The 19,200-nt window shown below is 42.5% G+C and overlaps 1 protein-coding gene across 3 annotated transcripts in view; it reads right to left on the bottom strand.

The window, feature by feature from the left end:
* EPHA6 (EPH receptor A6) overlaps positions 1-10,355 on the bottom strand; it is a 714,887-nt gene extending 704,532 nt beyond the window's left edge. For all 3 annotated transcript variants that reach the window (XM_069945438.1, XM_069945437.1, XM_069945439.1), the window contains exon 1: positions 8,902-10,355. In XM_069945438.1, the coding sequence (XP_069801539.1) occupies positions 8,902-9,004 (103 nt within the window). In that variant the 5' untranslated portion in view covers positions 9,005-10,355. The remainder of the gene's footprint in view (positions 1-8,901) is intronic.
* Positions 10,356-19,200: the final 8,845 nt, after the last annotated feature.

Genomic DNA, 19,200 nt, shown 5'->3' on the forward strand with positions numbered 1-19,200 from the left:
CCCATCTGATCCTGAGTGACAGCTCTGGAGAATGTCCCTACAAAGGAGAACACTAATGTATGGAGGTGAGAAGTAGGGGAAGGACTTACATCAAGGAATCTTCCTTCCCTGATAGACACTTCTCATTAGCACATGGTGTGTGAGCCATAAACTTAATTTTCTCATTTACTCTAGGAGTATGCATGCCATGTATAAAGGCTATGGACACCTTTGAAATGGAAAATGAGTATATGTACTGTATGTTAGTGGTTGCATGAATTAAAAAAAAAAAGTTTTCTCTTGCATTGTGTATTCTTTTATTTTAAGACCTCTGATATTCAGTTTATAGCCTGTTCCCAGGTTCAGATGTGTGTCCTGTAATACACAGGGCTCCAGACTAAAAAATTTACCTAGGAGCCATTGGCTCCTAACCTGAAAAATTTAGGCGCCAAATAGAATATTTGGTCGCCAACATTTGAAACCATGTAAAATTAATGTTATGGTAAATGGGACTTACTGTGTGCAGAGGCCGCGGCAGCCTCCTCCTCCCTTACTGTGTGCAGAGGCCGCAGCAGCCTCCTCCTCCTCTTCCTTTAGATTCTCTCTTTTCTTAGTTTGAAAACGTTCAACATGGAAACTTGCAACTTGACAACCATATCCAGTCTGACAACCATATCCAGTCTGACAACCATATCCAGTCTGACTCAGTACTTCAGCTTCACTTGGCTAGCCTATTAATGAGGCTTACTCTTCTGAACTTGAACTTAAAGGGAACCTGTCGACCCCCGTGCCTGGGTGACAGGCTCCCAACCCCCCGTTAGAGCCCCCTATACTCACCTCATCGCGCCGGGTCCCGCTTCTGAAGATGGTCGGGTCACGGAGATCTCAGCCGCTGCAGCCTGACGCGCACACTGAGAGATGAGTCCAACCCTCATAGAGAATGATGGAGCGCTGGACTCTCCCGTCATTCTCTATGAGCGTTGGACTCATCTCTCAGCGCGCGCCGGGCTGCAGCGGCTGAGATCTCCGTGACCCGACCATCTTCAGAAGCGGGACCCGGCGCGATGAGGTGAGTATAGGGGGTTCTAACGGGGTGTTGGGAGCCTGTCACCCCGGCACCGGGGGTGACAGGTTCCCTTTAAAAGCTTGCAACAGTCTATACATACTGAGCTAGACTTATGACTGCAGCCATAGTGACCCCCCACAAGATGTGTATATAGATAGATATATCTCTCACCTAGTGACTAATGCAAGTGACCCCCTACAATACAGACACCTGAGGGGCCCTGATAATAATAATTGTGCATATATCTATCTCCCAGTGTCTGCAGCCAGTTTGCCCTACACTTATAGATGGCCCCCTCCCCTTATAGATGACCCCCTCTACCCCCATTATAGATGCCCCCTCCTCCCATTATAGATACCCCCTCTTCTCCCCCCCTTATAGATGCCCCCTCTTCTCCCCCCCATTATAGATGCCCCCTCTTCTCCCCCCCATTATAGATGCCCCCTCTTCTCCCCCCCCATTATAGATGCCCCCTCTTCTCCCCCCCATTATAGATGGCCCCCTGTCCTTATAGATGACCCCCTCTACCCCCATTATAGATGCCCCCTCCTCCCCCCATTATAGATACCCCCTCTTCTCCCCCCCATTATAGATGCCCCCTCTTCTCCCCCCCATTATAGATGCCCCCTCTTCTCCCCCCCATTATAGATGCCCCCTCTTCTCCCCCCCATTATAGATGCCCCCTCTTCTCCCCCCCATTATAGATGCCCCCTCTTCTCCCCCCCATTATAGATGCCCCCTCTTCTCCCCCCCATTATAGATGCCCCCTCTTCTCCCCCCCCCATTATAGATGCCCCCTCTTCTCCCCCCCATTATAGATGCCCCCTTTCCCCCCCATTATAGATGCCCCCTCTTCTCCCCCCCTTCCCTTATAGATGCCCCCTCTTCTCCCCCCCATTATAGATGCCCCCTCTTCTCCCCCCCATTATAGATGCCCCCTTTCCCCCCCATTATAGATGCCCCCTCCTCCCCCCCATTATAGATGCCCCCTCTCCCCCCATTATAGATGCCCCCCTTCTCTTCCCCCCATTATAGATGCCCCCCCCTTCTCTTCCCCCCATTATAGATGCCCCCCTTCTCTTCCCCCCATTATAGATGCCCCCCCTTCTCTTCTCCCCCCCATTATAGATGCCCCCCCCCCTTTCCTCTATGCTAAGCAATATTTAAAAAAAACAAACACACAAACTCACCTGACAACCCGCTCCCCCGGCGATCCTCTTCTTCTTCAGCCGCTGTTCCCGGCTGATGCGCGGCTGCCGGGGGTGTCCCGTCCTATCCCCGGCAGCGCGGCGCGTCAGTGAGCTCCCTGTACGCCGGGGCTGGGACTTCTGACACAGGAAGCGTCTCTGACGTGCGCTTCCTGTGCCGGAAGTCAGGGCCCCAGGCAGCTCACTGATGCGCCGCGCTGCCGGGGATAGGACGGGACACCCCCGGCAGCCGCGCATCAGCCGCGCATCTTAAAGAGACAGCGCGCTGCCGCCGGGGCCAGTCGCAAATGGCGCCCAGATTAATAAATCTGGTCGCCATTTGCAAAATGTCGGTCGCATTGGCGACCATTTTGGTCGCCATCTGGAGCCCTGATCATATTGGACATAAGTAGGGATGAGCCAACTTGCAGAACGTTCCGGTTCGTCTGAACCCGAACGCTCTGCATTTGACTATTGGTGGCTGGACTGGATGGATGCAGCCCTAGAGAGTCCTGGAAAATATAGATATAGCCATAGGCTATAGTCATGTTTTCCTGGCATCCCTAGGGCTGTCTCCAACTTCTCTAGGCAGTGGGGGTCAAATATAGGGCATTCGGATTTGGAAGAACTCGAACGTTCAACAAGTTTAGATAAGGTCTAAAATCCACTTGTACAAAAATTATGTTATAATCAATTACAAGCTGCCTTTTGTGACCTTTCCTCTCCTATAGCATTTGTAAGCTGTCCTCCATGTATGCCCTCCCCTCTATCCCCACTGTAGTATGCAATATGCCTTCCATTTTGCAATCTCTTACACCTTGAGGAGGGACAGTAAGGAGACCTTGAGAAAACCATTCAACTCTCTGACAGATCTTTCTTATCTCTCTCCGGGAGAGATGGCTGATTTACACGCCCCATGGCAGAAAATGGTAGGAAATTTTTAATCAGGACTATTTTAAAAGTTGCATTATTTTGCATGTCGGCTGATCGTTGGTCTTTTAACATGCCCTATTATACCAAACGATTACCAGCCGGAATGGCCAATATGGCTGATAATCATTTAATGTAATAGGACCTGCTTTGGGTGTTTATTGCCTCCCAGCCACTTCCGTTCACCACAACTAGTCCAGAAGGGGCTGGAAAGTCATGATTATGCAGTAAAATATCCCTTTAAATTATTGTTATAGCTTTCCCTTAACTTTCTGATTCATACAGAAAACATTAGATGCATGTTGTATATTATTGCAGGGGTATTATCTCTTTGAAGAATATGTATGCATACAGGGACAGATGGAGTGCACGTAAGTCTGCAGAGCAGAACTATTATGAATTCTCATGCCAAAGTACAGAGTCTATGCATACAGCTTTGCAACGTTCATGAGGCCTTAAAGTGGTCGTCTTATCACAAACACCTATTTTATAGTAGAAAGAGAGCAAGATCCATGGCAAACAGCTGATTCAGCTGAAGGTCGTTGCTGTCAGCTGCTCATTTTCCCTACAGCAACCTCTACAGGGAAAATACGGTATTACATATGGTCACTCAAACAAATGGTTGACAATGTAATACATGGACAGACTGGGACAGATTGGGATGGCCACAGCAAGCGTGATTGTTTGTTAGCAACTTTCCATTCTGGCTCATAGAGGGGTCCCGAGGGAATTCCCTGATGGCGTAACCACTTACAAAGGATTCAGCTTATAGACTGAAATAGAGCAAGCACATGTAATGGAGACTTGGTTAGAATTATATTCTCAGGAATATTAGTTGCATCTGCTGCTATAGGGATATATTATATGAGTATGGATAAAGGTATACATCAACTTTGTATAGCATATATAGGCATGTCAATATGCATGTCCATCTTGTCTTACAGATCAGCTTTGATGGACCAAATCTGAATACAGCACAAGCTGCAGAACCTAATACCTGCACAATGTAATAGAAGAATGGCGTGTTTTCATATGGACTGCAAACTTTATAACAAAAAGGTCAGGAGTCTATCAGAAGAATGGCGGCAATGTTGAGAATTATGGAGAATACAACATATATCACTGGTGTTACATGACTATGCCGCACCTTCTATAGCTTTTTGCATCTTCAACACGATTAACATACGATTCCACTCTATTATTGTCAGTGCCATGAGCAGATATACTGTGTAGGGTTGGCCGGGGAAATGTGGAAAGTGCTTTTTTTTTTTCATACGATCCCCGGCGAGTATTCAAAAACATTGATCTGTAACCTTTAAAAATGTAAAGAATATTAAAGTATTCATTTTGACCATATCAGCTCCAAGTCATTGAAAAGTCAAATATTAGTTATTTTTTGACATTCTGACATTCAAGATATATGGTTGTAAATGTCAACATTTAATAAAGCTTATGCTTTTATCGATTTCACTTTTGTTTCCACAATATCTATTCTAGGCATGGGATGAAGGCCGACTTCTGGGTGAGGGCTCATCTGTCCGCACAACCAGGGCCACAAAAAATTACAGATTACAATGCGGATTATAAAATGGGGTCACACATTTATAGCAACTATAGAATAAAGGGATTATAGCGGAATCAGAAAAGATACAGATTATGGCCAATAAGGAATAGTGTTCTTAAGGGCAGAAATAGTAGAGCAGGATTTCTCTTTTATTTATTTATTTAATTAATTAATTTATTTAATTTAGCTATTCATTCATTTATTTATTTTTTGTAGTTGCAAGAGGAGAAAATATTTGATTCACCAGCAGTTCTATGTATATCTATAAGTTTCCGATTTGTCACTCCAAATTGGTATGGCACTGTAGATGAACAGATGGATAGATAGATAGATAGATAGATAGATAGATAGATAGATAGATAGATAGGAGATGGATGGATAGATAGATAGATAGATAGATAGATAGATAGATATATGATAGATAGATAGATAGATAGATAGATAGATAGATAGATAGGAGATGGATGGATAGATAGATAGATAGATAGATAGATAGATAGATAGATATATTATAGATAGATAGATATATTATAGATAGATAGATTGATAGATAGATATATGATAGATAGATAGATAGATAGATAGATAGATAGATAGGAGATAGATAGATAGATAGATAGATAGATAGATAGATAGATGATGGGTAGATAGATAGGAGATGGATAGATAGATAGATAGATAGATAGATAGATAGATAGATAGATAATGGATAGATAGGAGATAGATAGATAATGGATAGATGGATATATAGATAGATAGATAGATAGATAGATAGATAGATAGATAGATAGATAGATAGGAGATAGATAGATAGGAGATAGATAGATAGATAGATAGATAGATAGATAGATAGGTAGATAGATAGATAGATAGATAGATAGATAGGTAGGTAGATAGAAGATAGATAGATTGATAGATAGATAGGAGATGGATAGATGGATAGATAGATAGATAGATAGATAGATAGATGGATAGATAGATAGATAGATAGATAGATAGATAGATAGATAGATAGATAGATAGATAATGGGTAGATAGATAGATAGATAGATACAGTCCTCAATAGAGTTGCACTACTTTAGTAATTTGGGGTTCCAGCAACTGAAGATCAAATCCTTTTCAATATATAACAGAAGTATTGTCGCACTCCCAGGTATAAGGGGCTTTAAATTGTGAAGTTTATGCTATGAACAATAACAAAGCTATTTTCTTGCTTGATAAAGGCTCTGTCATAGAGCAGAAACGTTGCATGGAATTGTTATTGTTTATGGAATAAACTTCACAATTTGAAGCACCTGATACCTGGGAGTGTGACAATACTTCTGTGCGATAGATAGATAGATAGATAGATAGATAGATAGATAGATAGATGATACATAATAGATAGATAGATAGATAGATAGATAGATAGATAGATGATACATAATAGATAGATAGATAGATAGATAGATAACATGTGGATAGACAAATAGGTAGAAAGACAGATAGATAAACTGACACATGGATGGACTGATAGACAGATAAATTGATAACCGATAGACTTTAGATAGATAGATTGAAAATCCAGAATCCTCAATGTCAGATCATCATCTCTCATCATTTCCTCTTCTTTGGAAGGGCCACCACTCTAGAATACAATTTTCCCCATTCATACTATTATTACTGCTATTCTGACAACTCTAGAATACAATTTTCCCCATTCATACTATTATTACTGCTATTCTGACAACTGACGTATTATAATTACACATATACAAGAAAAGAACAAGTTTGATGGATTAGAGTCTATTAATGGATACAAGGTGATTATTACTTGTCAGTCAATAATTGCTAAAAATACATGCACAGAAGACCATAGTTAAGGCCATTTTTACACGGCGGAATCTCACTTAGTATTTTACATCAGTACGTATAAGCCAAAACCAGAAATGGGACCAAATCATCAAAGAGGTGAAAATCTTTCCATTATACTTGATCCTGTACTACGCACCAATTACTAATGCAACATACTGACCCAAATACTGAACAAAAACAAAGTAACTTTGCTTTACATAACACATTGTGACCTTGTAGTACACGAAAAGCATTGATTTCATCACAAACTACCCCAGTACACCCATTTACACATAAAAATGTAATTTTACAGCGACGTGCACTTTTATTGCTTATAATGTTTTGTCAGATTGATTTACAATGGTTGTCATAGCGTGTGCACCTGTGGAGCGCTTTCCACTGATGTTTTTTAAATTACTCGTCACATAATCAATCTCTCCTACTGTAAAAGGGAACGATGGGGTAAGGTGAGGCAAATGGCTTACGAAAATAATAGCAGAACACTGCCAATGTTAGCAGCCCATATAACCAATCAACCCGGATGACAGTCAATTGTACAAATGGAGAGGCTGTACAAGCTATGAATGTGTATGTCTAGCAATGTCAGGGGGGCTCGGAGTCTACAGGGCTCTGCATGTTTGTGGCTTTAGCCTATTTGAAGCAGGTGCCATACTATCTATCTATCTATCTATCTATCTATCTATCTATCTGTCTGTCTGTCTGTCTGTCTGTCTATCTATCTATCTATCTATTTTTTTTTTTTTTTAACACTTAGAACACTTAGCACTGCGGAATCTGTTGGCTCTATACAAAGAAATATTATTATTATTATTATTATTATTATTATTTTTAGACATTTTACATAATCCTATATAGGAAATGGATCAGCAAATATGTATCGGCTCTATTTATTGTGTTACTCTAGTGCTAAATGTTATTGTATCAGGATCCCAACTGTATACTGCAGCTTGGGGTAGTCTGGGATTAGATTGTGAGCCTTTGGGAAGCAGAAGCTGATAGTAGGGTCTGTCTTTAATGTGCTGAAGACTATGAAAGCAGTAAAGAGAACACTAAGAAAAAGTTGTCATCTCATAGCAGGATGGAGAGGATACAATAAGCGGTGCATGTGAGAACATAAACAGCACAATCTGCTACACATACAATATATATATAAACTGATACAATGTATCAAAGGTAAATCACACAGCTCATCTTTGCATACCTACATCAGGGGTCGGCAACCTTGGCTCTTCAGCTGTTGCAAAACTACAACTCTCATCATGGCTGGACAGCCAAAGCTAAAGTTCTGGCTTTCTAGGCATGATGAGAGTTGTAGTTTTGCCACAGCAGGAGAGCAAAAGTTCCCTACGCCTGTCCGACAACATTATGGCTCACAGTGAATGTATACATTAAGTCGAAACTTATAGTATAGGGACATTTATACAGTATATCAGTTGTTAATCAATTATGAGAAGCCTGAATGTGTCGGGGAGGAACATGAGTGGTATACAGCATAAATATTGCAGGGATATATGGCACATGAATGATACCACAGTGTAATATAAAATAAAAATGTGTGATCTGAATTTTTCAGTTTCTGTGTTTTTGCATGCAGCTTTGAGACAGGGTTATAGTAGACTCCAGTTCACACAGCATTAGATAAGTCACAGGGTGAAGGTCCTATTAAATATAACTGTATGCATTAATAATAATCATTATCACTTGACGACAAATAACTTTTTTAAAGGCCAAAAACACAAATCACCCTACATATAAGGGATGAGTGTTTACACTTGAGGAATCTGAGCACAAAGTGGATTCCAATCACTGGTCCCTGTAGAGGCCATCCTGCTGGTGGTCTATGGGTAGAGGGATGGACCCAATACTGTTGGCTTTAGGAGCTAGATAAGTCACTACAATGGCCAATGTGACCTCTTCATGAGCAGCAAGAACTTCTATAGGCATAGAAAGAAGGTTCTTAAAAAGTTAGGGGCTAACACAACAAAGTTTTGGGTTCAGCCCTGCCTAAACTCTCTATAATATCACAATAATCACATACAGTATACTTTATAAGCACAGACCCTCTTCACTGCCTTCGAAAAAAAAAATCTCTTTTTCTGTCCTCTATCTTTCTATCTAGCTTCTTCCCTCTCTGTAACTAGGGTGTCTACCATAGTGTAACATAAGGAAAGTTATGCAACTCTGACCTAATTGTAGCACCGTTCTTCTAACACAGCTTACAAAGAGAATTATAGATTTTTAGACACATATGCAATTGAAGGCATAGATCTCCCATAGCATACTGAAAAAAAAACAGTTAGTACAAGGAAAATTGTCCTTACCCTGGTTGTCAGTAAAGTGGTTGGAGCTGACAAAATAGTTAATAAGCAGGGTCAGGAAGAGAGAAGCCCCCCAAACCAGAGTACTCCCATCACAGGACCCCATGTCTAGCCGTCTCTCTCTGAAGACAGCTCCAGCTCTTCTTCCTTCGCCTTGCCGCGGCTTACCAATCCAATACAGTAGAAAAAAGGACAGGATCCGTGGGGGCGTGGCCCAGAGCCCGCCCACAAGTAGCAATTAGGTAAAGTCAAAACGCCAATGTGGCCTTGTGCAAAATAGCAATGTGTCTTTTCCGTTGCCTTTATACGTCCTGATAGGATATAAACTTCATTCACGTGTAACATCCTCCATCATGGGCTTTGAGGTCGAGGTCAGGATCCAAGCTGAGTTGTATTTGGCCTTTACAGGGCAGTCTACAGTCTAGAGGCTAAAGTCTCCCAATGTCTCTTCTTCTCCAGGTTTAGTATCCAGTGCAGGACGCATAGTAAGAGATGCAGCAGCCAGTATTAAGCAGTGATATAATATGTCCCCACAGAGCTCAGGAGGGGACGCACCAGCCTAGTTGTTCTCTATATACATGCAGCATGTAGCAGCTGCGGTTAGTAAGACGCACCGGGCAGCCTCTGCTCCCTGAGCCGCATGTGCAGCGCTATCTGGCTGATAGTCAGTGCATGGAGCCCCTGTGCAGAATGGCTGCTAGTGTTAATCCCAGCACATGGAGCAATATGTCCTGAAGAAACTCCACTGGTGATGGTGCCAGTGCTAGGGTGCAGGGAGTAGGTGCTATACAAGCCTTACAGACAGTGTGAGGTATTGGCTGTGGATGTGCAAGCTGTGCATGATGTATGAGCTGAGCATGAGTGGATGTGTGGCCCCCCAGTGATCAGTCCTTTGCAGAGCACTAAGTCCTGCTCCTTGGATGCACCTCTGCTTTGGGCTGCAGGTGGCAAGTTTGAAGGCTCCTTGTAGGACCCTCCCTTTACATGACAGAGCCCCCATCCCCCCTCTCTCCCATCAACAGCACATCTCCTTCCTCCCAAATCGTCTCCAGCAAAGTCAGTGAAGGCAGGGAAATTCCATCTAGCTCACCACCACACTCCGGGGAATCAGTGCTCAAGGTTGCAGACAGGACATCTTAAGATTCCAGGCTCTTCATATTAAAAAAAAACAAAAAACTTGCAGCTCTTCTCCAAGATGTAATCAAGTTGACAAGTGATTGCTTCTCCACACATGGCATTAAAGCTTATGCCATGGAAAAGCAGGAGGTAAGAGATCCCCTATTAAAGTCAATGTGCAGCAGCTTCCAGATCACACAGACACCCGCAGCAGAGGAGAAGTGCAAGTGAAGAGGAGGGAAAGGATGCGGAGAGGATCGAGCTCCTCTGCTGCTTCTCTCCACTGGAGGGGAATGATAGCCGGGCTCATAGAGGTGCACAGGAGCATCCCTGGCTGTTCTGTGCAGGTCACATGCAGAGCTCAGCACTAGAGGGGGTTAGTAGACTAGACAAGACGCCTTCTTCTCTCTGCCTGCTTGCATTAGGACAGACCGTGGGAAAAGCAGGTGCTTGCTTCTGAGGCTGCACAGGTTCAAATGCATAAAAATCTGGATTCACTTAACCACTTCTCAATGCTCAGCAGAGATGGGGGGAGCTTTATTTAAAGCTGCAGCCCTCTAAATATTTACTGCTGCACCGTACCATATACATGTCACCCTACTGTGACCCAATGCAAAGCATATACCTTTTTCCCCTATTTGCTTTCTATAACATAGACCTGACCCTTTGTATGCCTCAGAAAGCACATACAATATTCCATTACAGTGCACATATTTAGCAGCATCTGAATATAAGAGACAGCAGTGTGTTAGTATATACTGTAGCACAGGTGACTATAGGAAATATCCCATCTTTTGCATGGAAGTCCTATTGCAATGCATGCACTTTGCATCAGGAAATAATGGTAAATGGTTCATTTTGTTATAATGAACATGACATTAATGTTAATAAACCCTTTAACAGGCAATATCATGGATTTGACCATTTACTGCCTATAGAAAACCTATGCATATGCATGCACTTTGCACTGGGGTGGAAGGGTTAACCGTATGTTATGTCTGATATAAACGACTGTGCAGTCACCAGCCTGGAAAATGCACAGCTCTGTCTTTGTGTCACTTCTGCTATACCACCCAATGCTCTGTCACTGCTACCTTTCTGTTCCACTGAAGCTGCAAATATCTGGGAAAAGGAAAGGTTCTGAAATACTTGTGCTTCGCTGTCAATCACAGACTGAGCCTTCTCTGGTATTTAACATTACTGTGGGTAATACTGGAATAATATTCATGTAGCATACAGCCGCTTCTATTTCCTCAGCATTTCTTCTCAGCCCTCTGAATATTACAGGGAGGAAGCTCAATGGATCACAATGTTATTTTCACCTATCTAACCTGTGTTGTGACATGGTGGCCATATGTATGTTTTATTTTTTAATCTCAAATCTATAACTATGGTGACATATGTAAATAGTAAAATGTATCATTCTGTTATTTATTATAGTGCTTGAAAAAGCACTATATTGTAATCCGTATTCTTCTTCTTCTGCTTCTTCTTCTTCCTCTTCCAGCCATTCTTCTGCAATTAATACAGCCGGAACCGCTTTGTACACAGACACTGTTCAAACTGCGTTTCGAACCCCTCGGTGGAGAAAGGTGTTAGTTTCTGTTAAAGGAAAGTCATTGTTAGGGTATGTTCCCACCTCGTTTTCGGTCCCACATTGGGCTGCACGTCAGGAATCAGTGAAAAAAGGATGCGGACGTGCAGCCCGACGTGCGGCCGACGGCCACATTGACTTAAATGAGCAGGACGGAGTCATTATGTGACTGTGTTCTGCTCATTTGCAGGACGTACACGGCTCTTTTGCAGGACTCAAAAGCGTAGTCGACCACGCTTTTGAGTCCTGCACAAAAGCCGTGCAGCCTGCGCACAAAAGTCGTGACGTGCAGCCCAACGTGGGACCGAAAACGAAGTGTGAACATACCCTTAAAGGGACACTCTTTTCAAGCAATATGTATTTCCCTGGAAATGTAAATCTAGTTTATTTATTTATTTGTTTGCTTGTTTTCAAAACAAACTGTTCTAGTTTGAATCATCATTTCTCAAGATTCTAAATCCCAATTACCTCTTGATACTGTAAAAAATAAGTTACACCGCTAGGGTTTGATTAGCGATGAGGGAACGTGTTCGTAAATGTTTGTACATTTTTGTACGAAAATTACGCAAATTGTGCGTGTTCGCCAATCACTAACAATATGTTCGATCATTGGATGGGTTATAACGATCTTCAAACATGCGTGCATTTATCTTGCATTGTACGCAACTGTGTAAGTTTCCTCCCACCAATTTGAAAGAGCCAAAGAACGTGTGGGGAAGGAAGGGCACATCAGGTAATGTAGTAGCTAGAGATGAGCAAGTACTAAAATGTACAGGTGCTCGATACTCTAGACGAATATTTTCCCGATGCTCGGGTGCTCGTTTCGAGTAACAAATCCTATTGAAGTCAATGGGAAACTCGAGCATTTTTGCAGGGGACCAAAGCTTTGCACAGGGAAGGTTGCTTGAAAACCTGGAAACCTCAGAAAATGATGGAAACAACATGGAAATGGACAGGAAACAGCAGGGGCAGCATGCATGGACGCCTCTGAGCAACCATGTGCACAGGACACAGCACAGTAACGATAGGTATAGCTGAACTACAGATCCCAGCCAGCCAAGAGAATGTCAGCATCAGGACAAATTGACTACTGACAGTTGCACTACAAGTCTAAACCAGCAGCCAAAAATAACATTTTAAAAATTTTAAGCCCTAGAAGGACTGTTGGGTTCTTTGTGTCAGATTCCTGCCTAACCGCACACTAATTCCCTGCCTAACACTCTCCCTGACAGACAGCAGCTCTCTCCCTATGCTCATCCAGCCTGCGTCTGACGCGAGCACCATGGGACCTGATTCTTATATGCCCAGGTAATCTGATCCGGCCAGCCAATCGCTGCTATCGACATGTAGGGTTCCCAAGTGATGCTACGAGCTCCCAAAGACTCTCCTGCATGATGATTGGCTGAGAAAAAGCCGCCAAACATGCAGGAAGAGGAAGATGCCATTGTCTCGAGCATCTGAGATGCTCGTCCGAGTAACGAGCACCGTCGAGTACCCTAATACTCGAACATGTGCCAAGCTCGGATGAGCATGCTCGCTCATCACTGGTAGTAGCCATGTTCACTACTGGCATTACTGTGATTGGCTGTACGATTAGCATCATTACGTACGTTACGTAAATGCGATAAAAACGTCACACTGAGGAGAATTTTCTCACAGTCTTTCCTGATTCTTGTGGCGTTCAGTAGGGAGAGTGACAGGAACAGGGAAAGCATCTATAGCAATATTCACAGTGGTAGTTAGTCAGTGTAGGGAGGGAGAGAGCTTATTACACATTACAAAGTTATATAATTTTGTAATGTGTGTTATTCTTGGTGTAATCTATAGACCCCCCAACATTACTGAGGAGGTAGATGGCCAGTTGAATAGACAAATAGAGCGGGCTGCCCGGGAGGGGACAGTAGTGGTAATGGGGGACCTCAACTACCCAGATATAGATTGGGGTCACGGTTCAGCTAAATCCACAAAGGGGAGGGAATTTCTTAACCTCCTGCAGGATAATTTTCTGGGCCAGTTTGTGGAGGAGCCAACTAGAAGTGATGCCTTGTTGGATCTGGTTATTTCTAACAACGCTGAGCTGGTTGGGGATGTCACTGTCCATGAACACCTGGGTAATAGTGACCACAATATAGTGACTTTTAGCTTAAAGTGTAGAAAAGAAAAACATGTTGGGAGAGCAAAAACTCTTAATTTTAAAAGGGCCAATTTTCCTGGGTTAAGGGCAGAACTTCAGGGCATAGACTGGGAGCGGCTGCTGTCACATACTGATACCGCTAATAAATGGGAAATCTTCAAATCCACATTAAATAACTGTACTGCCAAATATATTCCTATGGGTAACAAATATAAACGGTTAAAATCCAATCCCACGTGGCTTACAACCGAGGTTAGAGGGGCTATAAATGAAAAAAAAAGGGGCATTCAAAAAATACAAATCAGAGGGGTCAGCTGTAGCCTTTAAACATTACAAAGAAGTCAACAAAACCTGTAAAAATGTAATAAAAGCAGCAAAAATTCACAATGAAAGGCAGGTAGCCATAGATAGCAAAAGAAACCACCAAAAATTCTTCAAATATATTAATGCAAAAAAAACAAGGACAGAGCATGTAGGACCCCTAAATAATGGCGACGGGGAATTAATAACTGGGGATCAGGAGAAAGCTGAGTTACTTAATGGGTTCTTCAGTTCTGTATATACAAAAGAAGAGGATGGAGCTGTTGTGGGTGGGGCCAGTACTGAGGTGGGTGGGGCCAGTGCTGCTAACACATGTAATGTACTGAACTGGTTTATTATAGACATGGTCCAAGATAAATTAAACAAACTCAATGTAACCAAAGCTCCAGGGCCTGATGGATTACACCCCAGAGTTCTTAGGGAACTCAGTTCTGTAATTTCTCTACCCTTGTATGAAATATTCAATGATTCTTTGCTTACTGGTATTGTGACGAGGGACTGGCGTAAGGTAAATGTAGTGCCGATCTTCAAAAAGGGCTCTCGAACTTCCCCAGGTAACTATAGACCTGTAAGCTTAACGCCCATTGTGGGGAAACTATTTGAGGGGCTTATAAGGGACTACATCCAGGAATATGTAGTGGCTAATAGTATTATAAGTGATAACCAGCATGGTTTTACTAAGGACAGAAGCTGTCAAACCAACCTAATATGTTTCTATGAAGAGGTAAGTAGAAGCCTGGATGGCGACGCGGCTGTGGATATCTTGTACCTGGATTTTGCTAAAGCGTTTGACACAGTTCCTCATGGACGTCTGATGGGTAAGTTAAAGTCTATCGGTTTGGAAAATTTAATGTGTAACTGGATTGAAAACTGGCTTAAAAATCGTACCCAGAGAGTGGTGGTCAATGATTCCTACTCCGAATGGTCCCCGGTAATAAGTGGTGTACCCCAAGGGTCAGTACTGGGCCCTCTTCTGTTTAACTTGTTTATTAATGATATTGAGAATGGAATTAACAGCAATGTTTCTATCTTTGCAGATGACACCAAGCTTTGTAGTACAGTACAGTCTATGGAGGATGTGCAGATGTTACAGGATGACTTAGACACACTGAGTGTTTGGGCGTCCACTTGGCAAATGAGGTTCAATGTGGATAAATGTAAAGTTATGCACCTGGGTACTAATAACCCGCATGCATCATATGTCCTGGGGGGAGTTACACTGGGAGAGTCGCTGATGGAGAAGGATCTGGGTATACTTGTAGATAATAGACTACAGAACAGCACACAATGTCAGTCAGCGGCTTCTAAAGCCAGCAGGATATTGTCGTGCATTAAAACAGGCCTGGACTCACGGGACAGGGATATAATATTACCGCTTTTTAAAGCTCTGGTGCGGCCTCATCTGGAGTATGCCGTCCAGTTTTGGAACCCGGTTCATAAAAAAGATGTTCTAGAGCTGGAGAGGGTACAAAGACGGGCAACTAAACTAATAAGGGGAATGGAGCATCTTAGTTATGAGGAGAGATTAAGAGAATTACATTTGTTTAGTCTGGAGAAGAGATGTTTAAGGGGAGATATGATTAATTTATTTAAATATATAAATGGCCCCTACAAGAAATATGGGGAAAAGATGTTCCAGGTAAAACGCCCTCAAAGGACAAGAGGGCATTGCCTCCGACTGGAGAAAAAAAGGCTCAATCTCCGGAGGCGACAAGTCTTCTTTACCATGAGAACTGTGAATGCATATGTATATCACCCCTCCCCCTTCCCTGTATCCATCCCCTCCTTGGTTGAACTTGATGGACATGTGTCTTTTTTCAACCGTATTAACTATGTAATTAAGCAGAAAAAGAAAAACGCTGCACTGCCCCTTTAATGCACAACATGGGCACAGGGAGAGCATACCGTATAGATATTGATTATGACTAGCGTTTAATTAGTGTTAATTAATGGTATTTTGCTGTGAATTGCAAGGTAAAAAAGATTTATTTTACGACAAATTGTGGAATTCGCTGCAAAATTTTGCAAATTGAATGCTATGTGTGAACAAAGCCTATTGGAAGGTTCAAGTAACAACTAATTGTATCACAATGTTCTAATCAAAGTTTTACATAAGAAATTATTTGGTGATTGTGATTATTGTTTTTTAATATGTATTATGACCACAACATCCAGACCCCCTCATGACTCTATGGAAAGGTTTCTGGTAGAGATGAGCGAACCGGGTTCGGGTTCGAGTCCATTCGAACCCGAACTTTCGGCATTAGTGGTGGCTGCTGAACTTGGATAAAACTCTAAGGTTGTCTGGAAAACATGGATACAGCCAATGACTATATCCATGTTTTCCACATAGCCTTATGGCTTTATCCAACTTCAGCAGCCACCGCTAATCAAATGCCAAAAGTTCGGGTTCGGATGGACACAAGCATGCTCCAGGTTCGCTCATCTCTAGTTTCTGGTGATGTAAGTTTAGTTCCTAAGACTTCAAGAAGTGTTAGTGATGAATTATACCAGCTATAGGCGTTGTGAATATGTCTACATGAATATGTCATGAAACAAAGGTTACCTGTCACTATAGTGCTATCCCCCCGCAGCTGGTTGCTGTGAACATGTCTCATGCCGGTCGAGTTCTGTAAATGAGCCCAATTCAAATTTATGGGGACTCAAAGACAGTAGTACAGTACCCCAATATTCCAGTCTCAGCTGTGACTGTACACCGATCAGGGGCGAGAAACAGAGCAACAGTGTAGTAGATGTCCCCTTCTGCATAGTCCCTATAGTATAGACCCCCCTCTCTGTCTGGTGCCGTAAATGGACCCTCCTCTGTGCCTTCTCATAGAAAGATAGATCTGCAGCAGATTTGAAGTTGCAGATTCAAAGCAAATCCAATCTGGGCCATCAAATCTGCTCCAGATCCTGTACGTGTACGCACCCTTAACATATTTAAAGGTTTCAATCATGGCACCCCTTTCACTTCTTTCCTTCAAACTTAACAGATTCAAATCCTTAAAGGAGAAATCCGGGCTGGAGTGATTTTTGCCAGATTGCTGGGGAGGGGGAGGATGATGGTAGTAACATCTTCTCCCTCCCCAGAACTCTCACTCCAGCCCGGAGTTCTCCTTTATGTCTTTCCTGATATGTTTTATGCCTGACACCTTCTGTACAAACTGTAAGAAATTAGAGATGAGTGAGCATGCTCTTTCGAGCTCATTATTCGCTCTAGTATCAGGGTATTAAAAAGTACTCAATACTCAAATGACAAAATACTCAAAGTGACAATTCTCCTCCCTGCATGTTTAGCGGTTTTAATTCGCCAAGAAACATGCAGGGAAGGGCTGGCACATCCCACTATGCACCAGCTATGTTGACTGCTGGAATAGCAGTTATTGGCTGTTGGTATCAGGTGACCTAGGTGTATATAGACCCAGGTCACCTGATGCTCGGCTCAATTGTGGTCTGTTAGCTGACAGGGAGAGCTGCTGGAGCAGATGTAGGGCTTAGTTTTATTAGTCAGGTAGGCAACTAGCTAACAAACACCCAAAGGTCCTTTCTTTAGGAGTAGTCTCACAGTGTGACAGAAAAAAAAATAAAAGATCAGTACAAGAAAAAAAGGGGGAAAAACACAAAGCAGAGCGCCTCATAGGGTGAAACGATATAACACCTTAAAGGTAAGTGCAACACATATCCAGGTTTAAAGGGGTTATCCAGTGCTACAAAACATGACTCGACTCTTGTCTCCAGTTCAGGTGCAGTTTACAATCAAGCTCCATTCACTGCAATGGAACTGAGCAGCAAAACCCCAAGATTCCCCACTGGAGACAAGAGTGGGGCTGTCTCTGGAAGAAAGTGGCTATGTTTTTGTAGTGCTGGATAACCCCTTTAAGCTCACCTGATGGGGTTGAGAACAGTCACAACCACTAGAAACTGTTTATAGTAAACCAAATGAGTGTCGGCCACTGCTGGAGGTAATCCACCATAACCGGACCGGGTACAGACATCCAGGTACAATATCCAAGCGAAAAAAGGAAGTTACGTCTGTGCAGACCGGATAAACTAATATTAACTACTTTATTAATAATAATAATAATCCACACGTAACGCATTTCTGGAGAGTTGGGCTACCTTCCTCAAGGATATACAGAACACTCGGCACCTGCTGGTATATATACACACAAATGAATGCCCCAATACACATTTCCTCGGAAGTGCAGTAAATAATTGGCTTATCGTCTAGACCATGGGTCTCCAAACTGCAGCCCTCCAGCTGCTGCAATACTACATTTCCCATCATGCCTGGACATCCAAATCCAAAGCTTTACCTGTCCAGGCATGATGGGAATTGTGGTTTTGCCACAGCTGGAGGGCCGCAGTTTGGAGACCCATGGTCTAGACCATGGGTTTCCAAACTTCGGCTCTCCAGCTGTTGCAATACTACATTTCACATCATTCCCAAAGCTTTAGCTGTCCAGGCATGATGGGAATTGTGGTTTTGTAACAGCTGGAGGGCCATAGTTTGGAGACCCAGGGTATAGAAGATAAGCGGCACTCACCAATGCACCAGTGAGTTCCACCAATGCACCAAGGAGTGTAACGGCTGTTGACTGTGGAGCTTCCCTGCATTCTGTTTGTCTCCCACAAATGTTGATCAGTGTTTGTTTGTCTTTTTACAATAAAATTACAATATGCATTGGTGAGTGCCGCTTATCTTCTATACCTACCTGCTGGATGTTCCAAGGTTACTGAGGCAGAGCACCACGATAAAGGTCACCCGATCCTGGCCATATTGAGATAGCTGCACGCTGTGTATACCTGCATGTGGAGTTAAGGCATCACATAATTGCCAGAGCTGTGCTGGGATTTCTTCATTACTATATTTATTCAATTACACTACAATTATAATTAGCATGGTCATTTTATTCTGGATTTTTTTTTTCTGGAATGGCATACATTTTATAGTTTAATATTAATTCTGTTAATAGAAACAAAAAGGAGCAAACTTTTTTTTATTGTTGCTATGGTTACAAGAAAACTAAAAATAGAAGGTATAAAATATGTACAATAAATGCATAGGAGACATTATGATGAATATTATTATTATCTAATAAGGAAGAAAAAATCAGCATCAAGGATTACTATG

This window comes from Dendropsophus ebraccatus, chromosome 11, assembly GCF_027789765.1.
Source record: "Dendropsophus ebraccatus isolate aDenEbr1 chromosome 11, aDenEbr1.pat, whole genome shotgun sequence".
NCBI lineage: Eukaryota > Metazoa > Chordata > Amphibia > Anura > Hylidae > Dendropsophus > Dendropsophus ebraccatus.